A 16253-nucleotide genomic window follows, 5' to 3' on the forward strand; every position below is an offset into this window, starting at 1 on the left:
CTGACAGTCATTTCTGCTGCAGAGAATGACAGGTTGGCGGCTCATAGAGCAACACTAGAGATGATCAGAAAGATAGGTGGATTGAAAAAGGTGCAAATTGCAAGAACAGAGATGGAAGCAAAGGTGGAGAAATTGAGCGTAGCATCCTTGCAGGGAATTCTGGGTAATTGCTCTTTCAAGAGTCACACATATACACAAAAACTTTAGGGCTTCTAGAAGGTGCCTTTTATCAACTGTTGTTGTCTGTGTTTGTGTGGAAGAACATTCCACCCTATATAAAAACATCCACAGCATGGGAACTGTTATACATCCTCTCAGGGCTTGTGTGTGTGTTGGTGTGGGTGTGTGTGTGTGTGTGTGAGTAGGTGGGTGTGTTGGTGTGTGTGTGTGTTGGTGTGTAAGAGAGACAGTGCATTTATGAAATGAAAAATTAAATTTTTATCTCATGTTTTCATTCTAATCGCTTGCGTTGAATGAATCATAGTGCATTTTAGTTGGTCTTGCTTTTAAAAGCATCTTTGTTTAAGTAATGGCAATTCAATCTATCTTTTTCTGTCTCTCTTGCTCTCCACCTCCCTTATCAAGTATTCCCAGATATCTTTACATTTATATATATTTTTCCTAAATAATTTGGCTCTGTTAATTTGGTTTAGGTGTCAAAGTGCACATTCAAGTCCCAAACATGTGGTGTATATCAGTATTAGGCATAAGATTAGTTGTCTAGTTGATACCAATACCAATGAAGTTTCACAGTTCTCAATATCGGTACCACTAAAATGAATGTGCTATAAAGCACAACAGTCTTCCATTCCATTCATTTTCTCCATACAGTAAACCTTTCAAGACAGACTCTAATGTTAAAGGTACAATATGTAAGATTTTTGTTATAAAATATTCAAAAACCACTTTCGCAGTGTGATGTATTTCATGCAGTTGTGTACTTACATTATCCCAAAAGTTCCCAAGGATTTGTAAATCCAGAGAAATTCCAGTTCCCCTACGTCAGTCACTATGGCGTACGTCATGACTGACGAAATGGGGATCTCACTTGAGAGACCAATCTACTCGAGTGTAAACTAAACGAGCCAATGCAGATTGGCATGCGATAATTTCACCAGCTGCTGTGCATCGCGGCGCGAGCATATAATGAGCAGCAGGAGCGTCGCATCTTTATCTTTCGCTTCGGAGCCAGACGGTGAATGCTGTTCCTGCTCTGCAATCTTATTTGAGAGTGTTTTAACTTCAAAAGACATGTCTGTTTCTTCAGGAGAACGCCTCTGCAAACTGGTGTTGGTGTTACAGCGCAGACAGCGCTGGCCGCGATCTCACAGAGAGCAAAACAGCTGTTTTCACAGCTCAGAATGTTGCGCCTTCAATGAGAATGTGAGTGCTCACATCAGGCTTGCACTATTGTCCTGTTTGTGTAGCCACAGTCATCCCTGTGTGCTTCAGCACCAGAGAGAGCAGTTTCCTGAAAGATCATACACGGTTTGACACTGCATCTTTTTCAAGATGTCATTCAAACCATGTGTTTCTGGATGCGGCCGTTTCCTGTCCTCATTTGACGGCCACGATCACTGTTTCACATACCTGGGCTTAAGCGTGTTGAGACTGCGTTTGTGGGTGGTTCATGTTCTCTCATTAAACCATGACCACGTCGGCACGTTGTTCGTCTCCCCTTTCTCGTAAAGGCTTGAGCCGCTGAGCGTGCCGTGTGCCGTCGAGCTGTCGGCTGACAGCGTGGGTTGTCACGGCAACCCAGCGCGCGTCGTTCGGCGCTCTAGATACACGTTTGAGACTCAAGTGCCTCTTACGAATTGGAGTCCCTTTGCCTATTCCCAGATCTAGTTCCTCTTCTGGTGGCCACCAGAAAAGGGCTACTTTGGCTAATAGCACTGTTGATCTGAGGATTACAGTGAGCGTTCCCCGACGAGACCACCTACTCAGGCTCCTCACTCCTCTAGCGCATCGCAAACATGCTGAGACTGCGTTCTTGGGTGGTTTATGCTCTGTCATGAGAGCATGACCACGTCGGCACGTTGTTCATCTTGACTTTCTACATGAGGGCTTGAGCACTCAGCGTGCCGTGTGCCATCAAGTTTGACGGCCACGTTCACTGTCTCGCATGCCTGGCAGCTTTCAGATGGGATTACTGGTCCTTCTCATGAGGGACCAAGCATTTCATTCGGGGCTCCAGGGGAGGATAAGATGGAGAGGGCTGTTACGCTCTGGAAATTAAGATGATGCTGAGTTCCCACTATAATGTGTATGTATGCTCATGCTGAATCAGATTCAGACTTGACAGCCACACTTTCCCGGGCTACTCTGGGGGCACAGTGCGACCAGATGTGTGTGTTTTTCACAGTGGCAGTTTTTGGCAGTGTGGATGCATATTGGTGCCAATATGGCAAGCCAAACATGCCAAAACTGCACAAAAAGTTTTTCCTCTCTCACTACCCTTGGGGGTGGGGCGGCTTTGCTAATTGCAGACCGCCTCTTCCCTGCATGTGATGGCCACCCTACAAGTCTGTGGAAGGCCAAAACACTCAATGCACGAGGGTAGTTCTGAGTCGGGGTTGAGCTGCGCATAGTGACTGACCGTGGTTTAAGTCACTGCGCTGGCCCTAGCTCAGATGATGTCTGGTGGTCCAGGAGCCCCCCATGGCTAAACCTTGCTGAGATGCGAGACATCGCCAAAGTTCGCTTTCTCAATGCTCCCATCTCATGAGGTGGCCTTTTTTGGCGACACTGTTGGAGACTGTGCCCAACGGTTCTCCACAGTTCAGAAGCAGGCTGAGATAACCAAGAGCTTGTCCCGATGTGCTACCAGAGTCACTCGTGGGCTGCCCCTCAGTCTGTTTGTCGCCAAGGGTGTCAGTCCCCTGCGGAAAAAACAAAAAAACAAAAAAAAACTCTGTCACAGCCAGCTCTACTGTGACGTCAAGCCTTCGTAGGAAGACGGCGCCACCTGTCTCAGCAGCCCTGAGACGGGAGACCCAGAGTCAGCTGTTCTTCCCTGGTGGAGGGCCGGGTGTAGAATCTTTTGTTTGGTCAAATTCTGTTCCGCCGCTGGGGTCTCAGTCAGCGGTACCCAAATTCTCAGTAAGAGCAGCTTCTCTATCTCTAGGTCTCAAGATGGCACGGATGGCAGTGAGCGACCCTTTCATGCCTCTCCACTCCCATCCCCCTCTATCGCCAGGGGGCAGCAATGTGCGTTTCGGGGACACCACCAGGCCTTCCCACGCACCCTCTGCCCCACCCTGGAACCAGGTAGTGTTGCACAGCACACTCAGACCCCACTTCGGGCTGCCTCAGTGCCTCCCGAGTCGAGTTCCTGTGTTCCACCTCGCTGCTTCACACCGGGTACGTCTGTGGTCCCGTTGATCCCACTTGCACGGTGTCTGGGAGCCTGGTTAGCGCCCCCAGCCCATCTCGCTGGCTCATCCGTACCATCAGACTCTGCTATGTGATTCAGTTCACCCGGCGCCCTCCCAAGTTCAGGGGCATCCACTTCACCTCCGTGTGGAGCAGCGATGTCCCTGTCTTGCGGGCAGAGATCAATACGCACAACGGCGTACATCTTATAATTTATATAAACCCACTGGGTGGGGTTGTTACACCAATTTGACGCTGGGAGAATAAAGGGACATGTTTTTAAATTGACCAAATTAAGTTTGTGTATGTATCTTTCACGCTATATGGCAGGCAGGGTGGACATATAATTACTAGATATGTTTTATATTAGGGATTTCTTAAGTTATTCACACCTGCTGGCTGTGTACGGACGTTGGTTTTTGCCGTTATTTTGTATTGAAGTCTATGGGAAGTCTTGTTTGTTTTCCCCCAAAAAGGGGCGGGACGAAATTGACAGTTAAGTTCCCGGATGTGCCGGTTGTGCGTATGTCCTACTGGCAAAGGACGCGATCGAGGCGGTCCCTTCAGCCGATATGAAGACAGGGTTCTACAGCCCCTACTTCATTGCACCCAAGAAAGGCGGTGGGTTACGGCCAATCTTGGACCTGCAAACCTTGAATCGGGCCCTGCACAAGCTCCTGTTCAAGATGCTAACGCAGAAACACATTTTCGAATGCATCCGTCCCCAAGATTGGTTTGCAGCGATCGACCTGAAGGACGCGTACTTTCATATCTCGATTCTCCCTCGACACAGACCGTTCCTACGCTTTGCGTTCGAGGGGCGGTTATATCAGTATACAGTATACGGGCATATCCTATCCTTCGGGCTGTCCCTGTCGCCCCGCGTCTTTACGAAGGTCGTGGAGGCAGCCATTGTTCCACTCAGAGAATGTGGCATTCGTATTCTCAACTATCTCAATGATTGGCTGATCCTGGCTCAGTCTCGAGATCAGTTGTACGAACACAGGGACATGGTGCTCCGTCACCTCAGTCTGTTGGGACTTCGGGTCAACTGGGAAAAGAGCAAACTCTCCCCTGTGCAGAGGATCTCTTTTCTCGGTATAGAGTTGGACTCGTCGGTGTTGAACTGCTTGATTACGATCAAGAGCAGGACAGCGGTCCCACTGAAACTTTTTCAGAGGCTCCTGGGGCATATGGCATCCGCAGCCGCAGTAACGCCGCTCAGATTGCTTCATATGAGACGCTTCAGCACTGGCTTCATGGCCGAGTCCCCAGATGGGCGTGGCAGAGCGGCAAATACCGGGTGACCGTCACCCCGCACTGCCGCCAAACCTTCAGCCCGTGGTCGGACCCTTCGTTTCTACTGGCAGGTGTTCCCCTAGAACAAGTGTCCAGGTATGCTGTGGAAAAACAGCGGAAAAACAAAGATGCGCCACGATGCACAGCAGCTGGTGCAATTATCGCATTGGCTCGTTTAGTTTACACTCGAAGTAGATTGGTCTCTCAAGCAAGATCCCCATTTCGTCAGTCATGACGTACGCCTCCGTTACCTCCTCGGGGAACGAGGGTTACCATACATAACGTCGCCTATCAATGACGTAATATCCGCACTATGCTCGATTTCCGCTTGTAGAAACCATATATACAATACATAGATTCCTCATTAGCAGCCGTTTCAATGGGCCGCTGTACGTAAGCTGCTAATGAGGAATCTATGTATGCATATCTATGAAACAATGTCTCGCACACCGCTGTTGTTTCGTTCAGTCATCATGGTTCACGATTATAGATTGGCAAGTACAGAAAATCAAAAAAAAAACGTAAACATAGATCAACTTAGGCAAGCAGGCTTTGGGAAAAACGTTCCGATGTGGTCATGCTCTCATGTGAGAACATGAGCCACCCACGAACGCAGTCTCAGCATGCTTATGCCCAGGCATGTGAAACAGCAGTGACTGTGGCAGTCAAATGAGGATAAGAAATGACCGCATCCAGAAACACACGGGTGGAATGACATCTTTAAAAAGACGCAGTGTCACACCCTGGCATGCTCTTTTAGGGAAAATTAAGCTCTTTCAGTTCTGAAGCGCACAGGGAAAATGGCCGCAGCACAGCTTGCAGGGACTAGTGCAGTCTGCAGTGTGCAAGAAAAGCTCATTTAGGCTGCTATTACCGTAAAACAGCAGGAAATGCTCTTTAAAGATCGTGACGACCGCTGCAGCGCCATCACACCAACACTGGTAAGCAGAGCTTCTCCCTGACACGTAGTAAATCACTCGAACAGGTGATTGAAACGGAACAGCACAAGTGCTCGGCTCCGAAGCGAAAAGCTGAATGTACGATGCAAGCGTGCTTCCATTCATACATGCTTTGCAGGGCGGTACGATGCAAGCGTGCTTACATTCATACACGCTTTGCAGGCCGGGGTGCGGGATGTTCACTATCTATTTAGTGATTACACTATCTATTTAGTGATTACACTATCTATTTAGTGATTATACTATCTATTTAGTAATTACGCTATCAGACGAGATCCGAGATCCGTTTTTCAGGTATATAACCACAGTAAATGGAAAGTAAACATTCAGAAATAGTAATCAAATGTAAAATAATACTGCTTAAATAATTAAATTGTATTGGAAAAAGTAGAAAGTAGATAACTAACTGAAAAAAAAAAATATTTTTTTTATATATATATATATATTTTTTTTTTCAAATGTCAAATGTGGTCTGCTCTGAATATCTGTTAAAAGTTCTTATTCTCCAGCTCTCTTTTTTCTATCATTTTCCTTGTTATGTGATCATTATTAACAGGACGCATGTTAAGGAACATGTTTTTGAAATAAAATCACTCGACAGACCACAAAAGCTTCAGCATTTTGAGCCGTACATGACACACATGCACGTTCATTTTAGATTTCATCATGCCCCCGTGGTGACCCTGAGCTGTAATAGTGAAATGTGACTGCTTCACACTGCTTGAGCTCGTGTGTGTGTGTGTGTGTGTGTGTGTGTGTGTGTGTGTGTGTGTGTGTGTGTGTGTGTGTGTGTGTGTGTGTGTGTGTGTGTGTGTGTGTGTGTGTGTGTGTGTGTGTGTGTGTGTGTAATTTACCGGTAGGGCAATGATAGTGCTTTGTTCGCCATGACAACGTCAAACATACACAGCCCATCAAAGTGTCATAAACGTCCAGCGGATACAGACCACCATTAATCATGACAGAGAGTAAAGAGGGCAAAATATATAGAAAAGATGAGAAAAAAGTTAAGTCCATATAAAAAAAGAAAAAGAAGAGGGAAAAGACAGTGAGACTAACAGGGAGACACTCACTAGTCTGTTTTCCCATAAATATGTGAAAAGGGTGTTCTTCAATTTTTTCAGATTAGTGTAATTGTGGATAGTGATGGGAGGAAAATATAGCAAATGCCACAGCCATTACAAAATCAACAAAACAATCACAACTGTTCCATCCACCACTACTTCTCTTTTTTGTTTCTCTCGCACTGCAGGTATCTGTTGGTTGTGATGAGGTGTTGGTGAATGGGAAAGAGATGAGGGGGCGTGTCTCGCTTCAAGTGAACTTTACCTACCTCTATTTGACCAGCCAATTAGAGCTCACAGTTTGGGTGCCACGGTTACCGCTCCAGATTGACGTCTCTGATGCCGAACTCAGCCAAGTCAAAGGATGGAGGGTGCCCATCATCACCAACAAGAGGTGCGTGTGTGTGTGAGGCAGTGAAAGGTATATTTATATATGTGTGTGTGTGAGCAGACATCTGAGGAGAAGGGCACACTGTTTTTAGCCACAGAGATCCTGCACCATCCCTTTCATTTTCATGGTATTTGCTGTCTGTTTGTGTGTGGATATATGTCTGTTTTTTTCACAGCCCAATTCTGCTTGTTGGCCTTCAGTCTGTCTGCTGGGCCCATTTTTCAATTTGGCCAATTTCTGTCTATCTGCCTGTAACAACAAAACCACTGTTACCACCAGGAACCACACGCGCGCACACACACACACGCACAAACTTACACCCCACGCAATGCTTCCCCCTAGGTGAACTGGAAATTTGAAGTAATCACAGTTTCAGAGAGAGAAAGAAAATGGGGGGGAAAGAAAGACGAGGCAAGGAAAACAAAACAAAACCCAACAGAAAAAAAACAGACAATGAAATAATAATAATAATAATAATAAAAAGAAAAGAAAATTGGATAATTGCTGGAGATTATTTTCCTCAGTTCTGATCATTCAGGTAACCAGCTGCATCTTTTCCACACAGTGATTTTTTTAATGGCATGTTTTAATATGCAAAAATAAAAATGAGATGTGAGAACAAGTAAATAATGATTTAAATTACCACACACTGAGCTGGAATATAGTGTACAGGCAGTTTGGGTACTAATTTGGTAATTCTGTGTTGTTGTTTTTTCCCCTAATTTTTGGAGCTTGACAACCCCTGTCTCAGTTCACTTTTACTTTAAAGGAACACGCCGGCTTTTGGGGACTTGATCACTTCGCCCATGTAGCAGTGCTTTGCCTTCTGAGAATATAGTTCCCAGTATGCATATTTAGAAATGGCTGTGTCTCATGTGACCTTGTTATTTGTACATGCTGTGACCATACAAATCACAACATGTAAATAGGAAAATGTTGGCGTTATTTTGTCACTTATTGGGAGCAGTAGGCTAGATGGAGCCATTTACCTCTAGTATTTGTGCTAAGCTAGGCTAGCGGTGGGTGCGTCAGACAGAGTTACGGCACGCACGGAGATGAGAAGGGTATGTATAGACTTATCTAACTCTGGAAAATACGGTGAATAAGCTGAAATCCCAAAAAGTCGGCGTGTTCCTTTAAGGAAAAGTCCTGCATGGCCAATCTTTTTCTGAGTTTCATGTAAGTAAGTAAGTCATACAGGTTTGGAACAACATGAAAGTGAAGCATGACGCGTGACCTATCCTTTTATGGAAAAGATTTATGGATCATTTATTTAAGTTGTTTTTTATTATTCTAAGAATGTCATTACTAGTAAATCATTATTTCTACTTAAACAACCCAACTCAAAGTCAGCCCATTTGTGTTGTGTTTATTGAATGTTATGATTATACATAGTGGCATTTCAATAATACTGTTTCTACCCTTGTACTTCATGGCTTCATTACATAGCCAGACTCATGTCACCACTTCATAGTCAATACAATTGTAATTCTGTTTTCTAAACATGTAGATTTTAAATTTCTTATCTTATCTGCTTTCTGTGTTGCCCAGGCCAACCCGGGACAGTGAGGACGATGAGGAGGATGAGAGGAAGGGCAAAGGCTGTGCCCTGCAGTATCAGTATGCTCTGGTACGTGTTCTCACACACTTCGTGGCCGAGCCAGCTGACCCTGGTGGGGAGCTTGTGCACATGCTGGGTTCTGATTGGTCTGCTGACATCACAGAGATGGTCCTGGACTTTTTAAAAGTGGAAGATACACGCACTGCTCGACTAATTGATGGAAGGGTGCTGGTGGGAAGAGACCTGGGAATGACCACTATACAGGTAACTATCTATCTATCTATCTATCTATTAGGGGTGGAACGGTACACAGAAGTCACGGTTCGGTTCATACCTCGGTTCAGACATCACGGTTCGGTACGATTTCGGTACAATGGAGGGAAAAGCAAAACAAAAATGCAGAAGGCATTGTATTTTTTAAATAAGTTTTATTAATAAAGGCATAGAACCAGTTTATTTGTAATGCACTGACAATAGTTTTATATAATTAGTTTATTAATTAAATTAATAAAAAGACAAAAAGACCTTGCGATATGTTTGGTAATTGTATCTGAATTAATTAAAAATTATTTTGCTGTATTTCAGATCAATATATTTGTTTTCCTTAATTTTAATTAACATTATTAATTAACAATGTAACATTATTCTCATCTGAATTATAAATAATTGATTTCTGTATAAAATAATACTACCATTAAAACACATTCGATTTTCTTTTTTAATCAATGTAAAATGTGTAAGATTAGTGCTCCGAGGACAAAAAATGAAAACCAATGCAATATGATGAATGTCCAAAAGATGGGACCCACAGACTGTTTTGAAATGGAGTTGGATAAATATGTTTTGCTTTTAAAACAGTGTGTGTGTGTGATTTTGGTTGGGTGACAGTTGTAGGTTACAGTTTGACAAGAGTTTACAGTGTGACACAAGCACAAAGTTGTGTTTTATTGCAAGTGTACACAAATATAAGTAAACACTTTGCAGGTTTAATGATCTGAACAAAATGACGGAGTATGTTTTTTATGTTTCCACTGTTCGATCGCGTCTCTCTCTCTCTCTCTCTCTCTCTCTCTCTCTCTCTCTCTCTCTCTCTCTCTCTCTCTCTCTCTCTCTCTCTCTCTCTCTCTCTCTCTCTCTCTCTCTCTCTCTCTCTCTCTCTCTCTCTGTCTCTCACACACACACACACACACACACTCCAGCATTGCAATCTTGACATCGCAGCCTGTTCATTATGCGGTCACACCAAACGCGAATAGAGCGTCAAATTCGCGTCTATCACGTCTAGTTCAACGCTAGTCCAAAGCGAATAGGACGCGCGTATAAAGCCAACGTTTGAAGTGAACGCGCGTTCAGAGCTAAGCCGATGGTACAGATTATGTGTCCCTAAAGAAGTTTATTTCGAGTTTTATTTATTTTTATACCGTGTATTCTCCGTGTAAATTCGTGCACCGAACAGTGACGCCCGTACCGTTTCGGTTCAATACGAATAGATGTACCGTTCCACCCCTACTATCTATCTATCTATCTATCTATCTATCTATCTATCTATCTATCTATCTATCTATCTATCTATCTATCTATCTATCTATCTATCTATCTATCTATCTATCTATCTATCTATCCATCTATCCATCTATCCATCTATCCTTCCATCCATCCATCCATCCATTGTTGATGCTATTTATGTTTAACATACAATGCATCTAAGATACAATAAGATTAGATAAGAAAAACTTTATTGTCTGTCACAAGTGACAGAAATTTGTCTTTGACAAGACCGGCTCAGATAACATAAAAACACATACAAAAACATGGATACACTCAAGACAATTTAGCCACATTAGCTGTACAGACATGTGCAAAATACAAAAATGTGATGTGTTCTATCTATGGTTGTTCAGTAGTAATGGCCATGGGAATGAAATATTTTTTGTATGTTTTTCCTTGCAAGTGGGACTCTGTAGCGTCGACCTGATGGCATTAACTGAAAGGATTGGTTAAGGGGGTGGGTGGGATCCTGTGTGATTGGAGTGGCTTTCCTCAATACTGACCGTGTATGAAGTTCTGTTAAGAGAGTTTGAGGGGAGCCTATTATCTTACTGGCTTGATTTATTATTTGTGCAAGTTTGGTTTTGTGCTTGACGGTGAGGGCATTATACCAGGCTGAGATATTGAAAGTGAGTATGGATTCAATGAGTGACCGGTAGACCCTAGTTAAAATGTCCTTGCTCACACTAAAATCTAAAACTAAAAGTTTCCTCAGCAGGTTTAAGCTGTGTTCTTATACACAGTGTCTGCGTGCTGTGAAAAAGACAGAGATGTGTCCATCTCTGTCCCAAGGTATTTAAAAACATTGACTTGTTCAACTGGCTGACCATTGATGCTGATGGGTTCTACATCTCTATTTATATATTTGGCACATTAGTACAGTATATGTGGTCCCGGGGAATCAAACCCATGCCTAATTTATTCATAGTCAGTTAGTTTGACTGTATCTGCTTGGTGAGCAGCTCAGTTTTTAAATAAAGTCGGCATACATTATTTAGAGTATTCACCGTTGACAAATAAAGAAAGAACCTGAGAGATAGTAACACCTCCCTTGTCAAACACACTGGATATATTCACCCCTCATTGCAAATATGTTATTGCATGTGAGTGATAACAAGCTTGTTTGCCTACAGGTGTTAAAATCTCAGCTGTGTTGAATGCTCAATCCCGAGTCAAGTGTTCTGTTGGCTAAGAGGCCCCTGTGTGTTTATGTTCATTTTCTGTCCATGTGTGTTTTCATGTCTGTCAGTCTCCATTTGCAATTTATCTTGTTTCACATTATTACGCCCCAAGTCTAGGGGAAATCGGAAAACCTTTAAGAGGTGTAATAAATAATGTTGGGTTGGGGTATGGAATCCCATCAACGAATCACTCCGGTCGATAATCAAACAAATTACACAAAATTAAGCAGAAAAGATAATACATTTATTTAAGAAATAACAAGTGAAATAAAGAGCATCTCTTCAGGGTGTCCCAAAGGCCAAAATAACAAACAGAACAAATATAAAAAGAAAAGAGGGGAGAATAAGTAACCTAAACCAAATAAGAAAAGAAAATACATTTAGCTTACCTAACTCCCTACCAAAGAATCAGAGCTCAAACTAGTTTCAAAATAAACAAGGCAGGACACCCCTACGCTCCACACTTTAACAGGATGTGTTGTTAGACATACGGAAGATAGGTTCAGATGTTACACCCTGGATGCACTTAAACAAATTTGACATCACTAAATTTGATCATCGGCCGGAGGAGGGATTCCGGAGCTCTCAACCCGAGTACGACCGAACCAACAATGAGCTCCTCGACGAGTACCAGCAGCGTCCTTATAAAGACCACGCCCCGACTGGACAACCAATGGTGTTCGTACACCCCATCATTGGGCAACCTATTAGAAATCAGACAAACAAAACAAAAAGAGAGAAAAGGAAAACAGAGCAATAGAGAAAACAATAATCTACATAAACACAGGTCGTAACACACGTTGGTCCAAATGTGTGATGGTTATATAAGACCTCGCATGTGGTTTTGAGTTGGTTATGATTTTAGTTTTTAGTGGAATTCTCGGTAACACTTTACTTGAAGGGGTGTGCATAAGACTGACATGACACCTTCATAATCATGACATGTGTGGAGGAGCTTTTATGCATGTTTATGACAACCATCATTAAGTGTCATTCGCTCAATTATGACATTTTTAATGCAAATATGACATTGTTTAAGATTTCTTTGTTATGACACCTTGACATAAACCAATACATCAAAACCTGTCAGTGTCTTTGTCATGTCATGATTATGAAGGTGTCATGTCAGTCTTATGCACACCTCTTCAAGTAAAGTGTTACCGAATTCTCTCTGTTCTTTTTTCAATGTTGTCTCTCTCCCTATCGTTTACGCTTTCGCCACCCCTTTGATTTCCTGCCATTTTTGTTATTTTTTCCTTTCCTCCCCTCAGCTTGGGAATCCTCATGGTGTCAGTTATGTCCATGCTAACAGAATATGATGCTCGACGATGACACGTTGACTCTGAGAGCTCTTTGTAGACCTGTCATACTGCCTGTCTGTCATAGTAAACCAATTGCAAAGAGTCAGTTTGTATCGCCTCGTCTTTGCTTTACTTTTGTAAGGATGGGACATATTATATAATGGAAACTGGGACAGGAAAGGGTTTTCAAATAACTAAATTAAATTACATGCAAAGAGATCGATAGAGATAGATAGATAGATGGATGGATGGATGGATACATACATACATACATACATACATACATACATACATACATAGAGATAGGTAAGCACAGAGTGACACATGTATTTTATCTGCACTGTCTGAGGATGGGATCATTGGTGCCTCCATTTTTATTTATTTCCCAGGTAATATCCCCTTTGTCTGACTCCATTCTGGCTGAGAAGACCATCACAGTGCAGGATGATAAAGTGACCATCACTGATCTGGGAGTTCAGCTGGTGGGCTCTTTGAGTCTCTCACTGCAGCCCAGCTCCACCAACAACAGAGCCTTCTACATCACAACCACTGCTCAGGACCTGTTGCACACACCCAAACAGGTGAGAGCCACGAGCAGTGACCACCAGAATAATTCATCTTACAACCATAAACTACTTAGCCTGGAAATCCAGACCCAAATCCGAAAGATTAGTGGTCTGGCATTGAGTTAATGAAAATCACCCAACTCGAGGGGCAGCACCAAGCATGCATTTGAAAATCTCACTGCATCCAATTGGATAACACTACGACCATTCACAACAATATGCCCCATACACTTAGCTACCAGGGGAGCTAACTGGTAGATTAGACTCTTGCCATATCCGGTCGGCAAAACAGCAATAACGTCCTTCTTGCAAAGGAACGATTCGAGCGCCATCTTCTGTTCCTCTTTTAGATAAAAAGCCATGTCTAACTCGTTCATTGTAGCGGCCAAAGCCGTTTCAAACAACTGGTGTTCATCCATAGCCATCTTGCAATGTTTACTAATGACTTCGACGTCGCAGCGCTGTCGTCAACTGTTTAGCTCGCATCTGGCCCGCCTATATCAGATACACCGATGTGATTGGTGCAGCTCGGCTACAAGGGCATAGTTAATGAGCATCATTACTCAATGCCAGAGTGACTCGCTGAGCAAATTCAAATTGTGCTCTGGCGAGAACTCTGGATTTCCAGGGTATAAACTACTTTGAATCGTATGGGAAAAATCATATATTAGCTATAAAATTCTAAAAGTGGAAGTTATGGCTGTTGTAGACATTGGGGCTATTGTAAATTGGCTGGAGTATTCTGGAACTAGAGGTTGCAGTGTAGAGTTGTAGAGGCTATAATTAATTGAATTGACTTGTACATTTTAAAAATGAAAGTTGAAAATACTGTGAATTGGCAGCAGCGATCTAAAACCTAGAAATTGAGGCAATGTGAATGGGCTGTAACTTTCTAGAGTTAGAAGTTGAGTGTATTGTAAATTGGATGTAATGTTTTAGAACTAGAAAATGTGGCTGTTGTGAATTCACTCTAAATGTTGTAGAGCGAAAAGTTGAAAATTGGATAAAACATTATCCACCTTATTTTCCATTGTGGAAGTATTAAAGTGTACCTAAAGTATAGCACAATCAAATATGCTTAAGTATATCTTTAGTTGGACCACAGCACTATTATAACTAAAGTACATTAAGTACAAAATTAGATATACCAATTTAGTATACTAAAAGTAAAATTTAAGGATATTTATATTATGTACATAAATATAAATGTATTTGTAGTATACTTAGCTTAAAATAAATGGTAACACTTTAGAATAATGTTTCTTACTTACTGCATAACTAAAAAGGAATTACCGAAGAACTAATACTTAATTCTTTATTAACACTTAAGTCACTACTGTTAACTACTAAGGAAGATGTGTTAACTAATCAGTATGTAATAGAATTTTATGATTGTGTTAAGTATCAGTAAGTTAATCAATAACTAATTAATTCTGTCATACTTCCTGAAGAACTACTATTAATTATGGTTCAAGAAAAATAACTATGAAGTAACTACTAATGAACATTCATACACAGTAGTCACTACACTAATCCATATTATTTTAGCAGTGGAGTGGTGAATGAAGTATACACAAATCAAGTACTTGAGTAAAAGTACAGATACCAAAATAAAATATTACTCCAGTAAAATTATAATTAGGCCTATTCATTTTCAAAATTACCTTAGTAAAAGTACAAAAAAGTACAAAGGTAATTCTTTTTTTTTGTCATTCTTCAGCCCGAAAAAGAAAGATAAGTGCAGACATTTACCTATAGGATATACTGATCTGCAAATAACTTTTTATTTCATTAGCAAAACTTATCATAATGTACTTTACATTCATAGTTTTTTTTTTTTTTACAGTACGTTTGATTTGAGTCAGAAGAATGTGGTAATTCTTTATTAATTACTAATGGGTTCCCTATATTTTCACTTTAGAATACTGTTTCAGGTTCTAAGTAATTCCTGAAGAATTATCTAATAATTCTTTATTAATTAAAAATGAATTTCCTTATATTTTCACGTTAGAACACTGTTTCAGGTTATCAGTTGCCTAATTCCTGGATAATTATTTGATAATTCTTTATTAATTATTAAGGGGTTCCCTATATTTTCACTTTAGAATACTGTTCCAGGTTCTAATCATTCCTGAATCCTGAAGAATTGTCTAATAATCATTTATTAATTACTATATGTATTAATTAATATGTTTTCAGTTTCCCTCAGTTGTTGCCTCAAATACATGAATTTACTCAATGGCATTCTATGCTGAGGAAAACAGACACACACAGTAATGTATATAAAATATAAAACTAATCTGAGGTTAGTTATGGCAAATCACTTGTGTATGGTTCCTTTCTGAAGTTGATTTCTTACAGAACACACTCACAAAACCACACAGGCAAACATTTAACTTTAACATTATGTATTTGTTAAAATTGCTACTTCTATTACATTAGTGAATAAGAAAGGTCACAACTCAATGTAGTTTTGTATGACTGTTCATTAGTTACTTCTTAGTTATTTTTCTTGAACCTTAATTAGTAGATAATTAGTAGTAGTTCTTCAGGAGGTATGACAGAATTCATTAGTTATTGATTTACCAACTGTTACTTAACACAATCATAAAATTCTATTACATACTGATTAGTTAACACATCTTACTTAGTAGTTAGCAGTAGTGAAGAAGTAGTTAATGAAGAATTACCTATTAGTTCTTCAATAATTCCCTATTAGTTATGCAGAAAGTAAGAAACAGTATTCTAAAGTGTTACCAAATAAATGTGTTTCAAATACATTTTAGTATATTTATTTTACACCAGTGACAACATGAGGCTTGTTGGAGAACAAACTAGAATTGCAGCTCAGAAGGACAATTGCCTTGTTTTTAGGCTGGTGTGTTCATTTAAAAGAGCAGTGCCGTTTGAAAGAATTTGTTGGAAAACATTTGTTAAGCTTAATCAGCTGCAAGGAAACCTGCTGATTAACTAAAGTTTCCACAAGCAAAAGAGCTCTACATCAGAAATAG

General features: G+C 41.2%; 1 protein-coding gene across 1 annotated transcript in view; it reads left to right on the forward strand.

Annotated features, from left to right (window-relative positions):
- si:dkey-215k6.1 (transmembrane protein 132C) overlaps positions 1-16253 on the forward strand; it is a 264184-nt gene that overhangs the window by 243813 nt on the left and 4118 nt on the right. The window contains exons 6-8 of the mRNA XM_056263882.1: positions 6883-7088; positions 8637-8910; positions 13066-13257. Of these exons, the coding sequence (XP_056119857.1) occupies positions 6883-7088; positions 8637-8910; positions 13066-13257 (672 nt within the window). The remainder of the gene's footprint in view (positions 1-6882; positions 7089-8636; positions 8911-13065; positions 13258-16253) is intronic.

Source organism: Rhinichthys klamathensis, unplaced genomic scaffold, assembly GCF_029890125.1.
Source record: "Rhinichthys klamathensis goyatoka isolate OS25496 unplaced genomic scaffold, OSU_Roscu_1.1 h1tg000210l_1, whole genome shotgun sequence".
Lineage (NCBI taxonomy): Eukaryota > Metazoa > Chordata > Actinopteri > Cypriniformes > Leuciscidae > Rhinichthys > Rhinichthys klamathensis.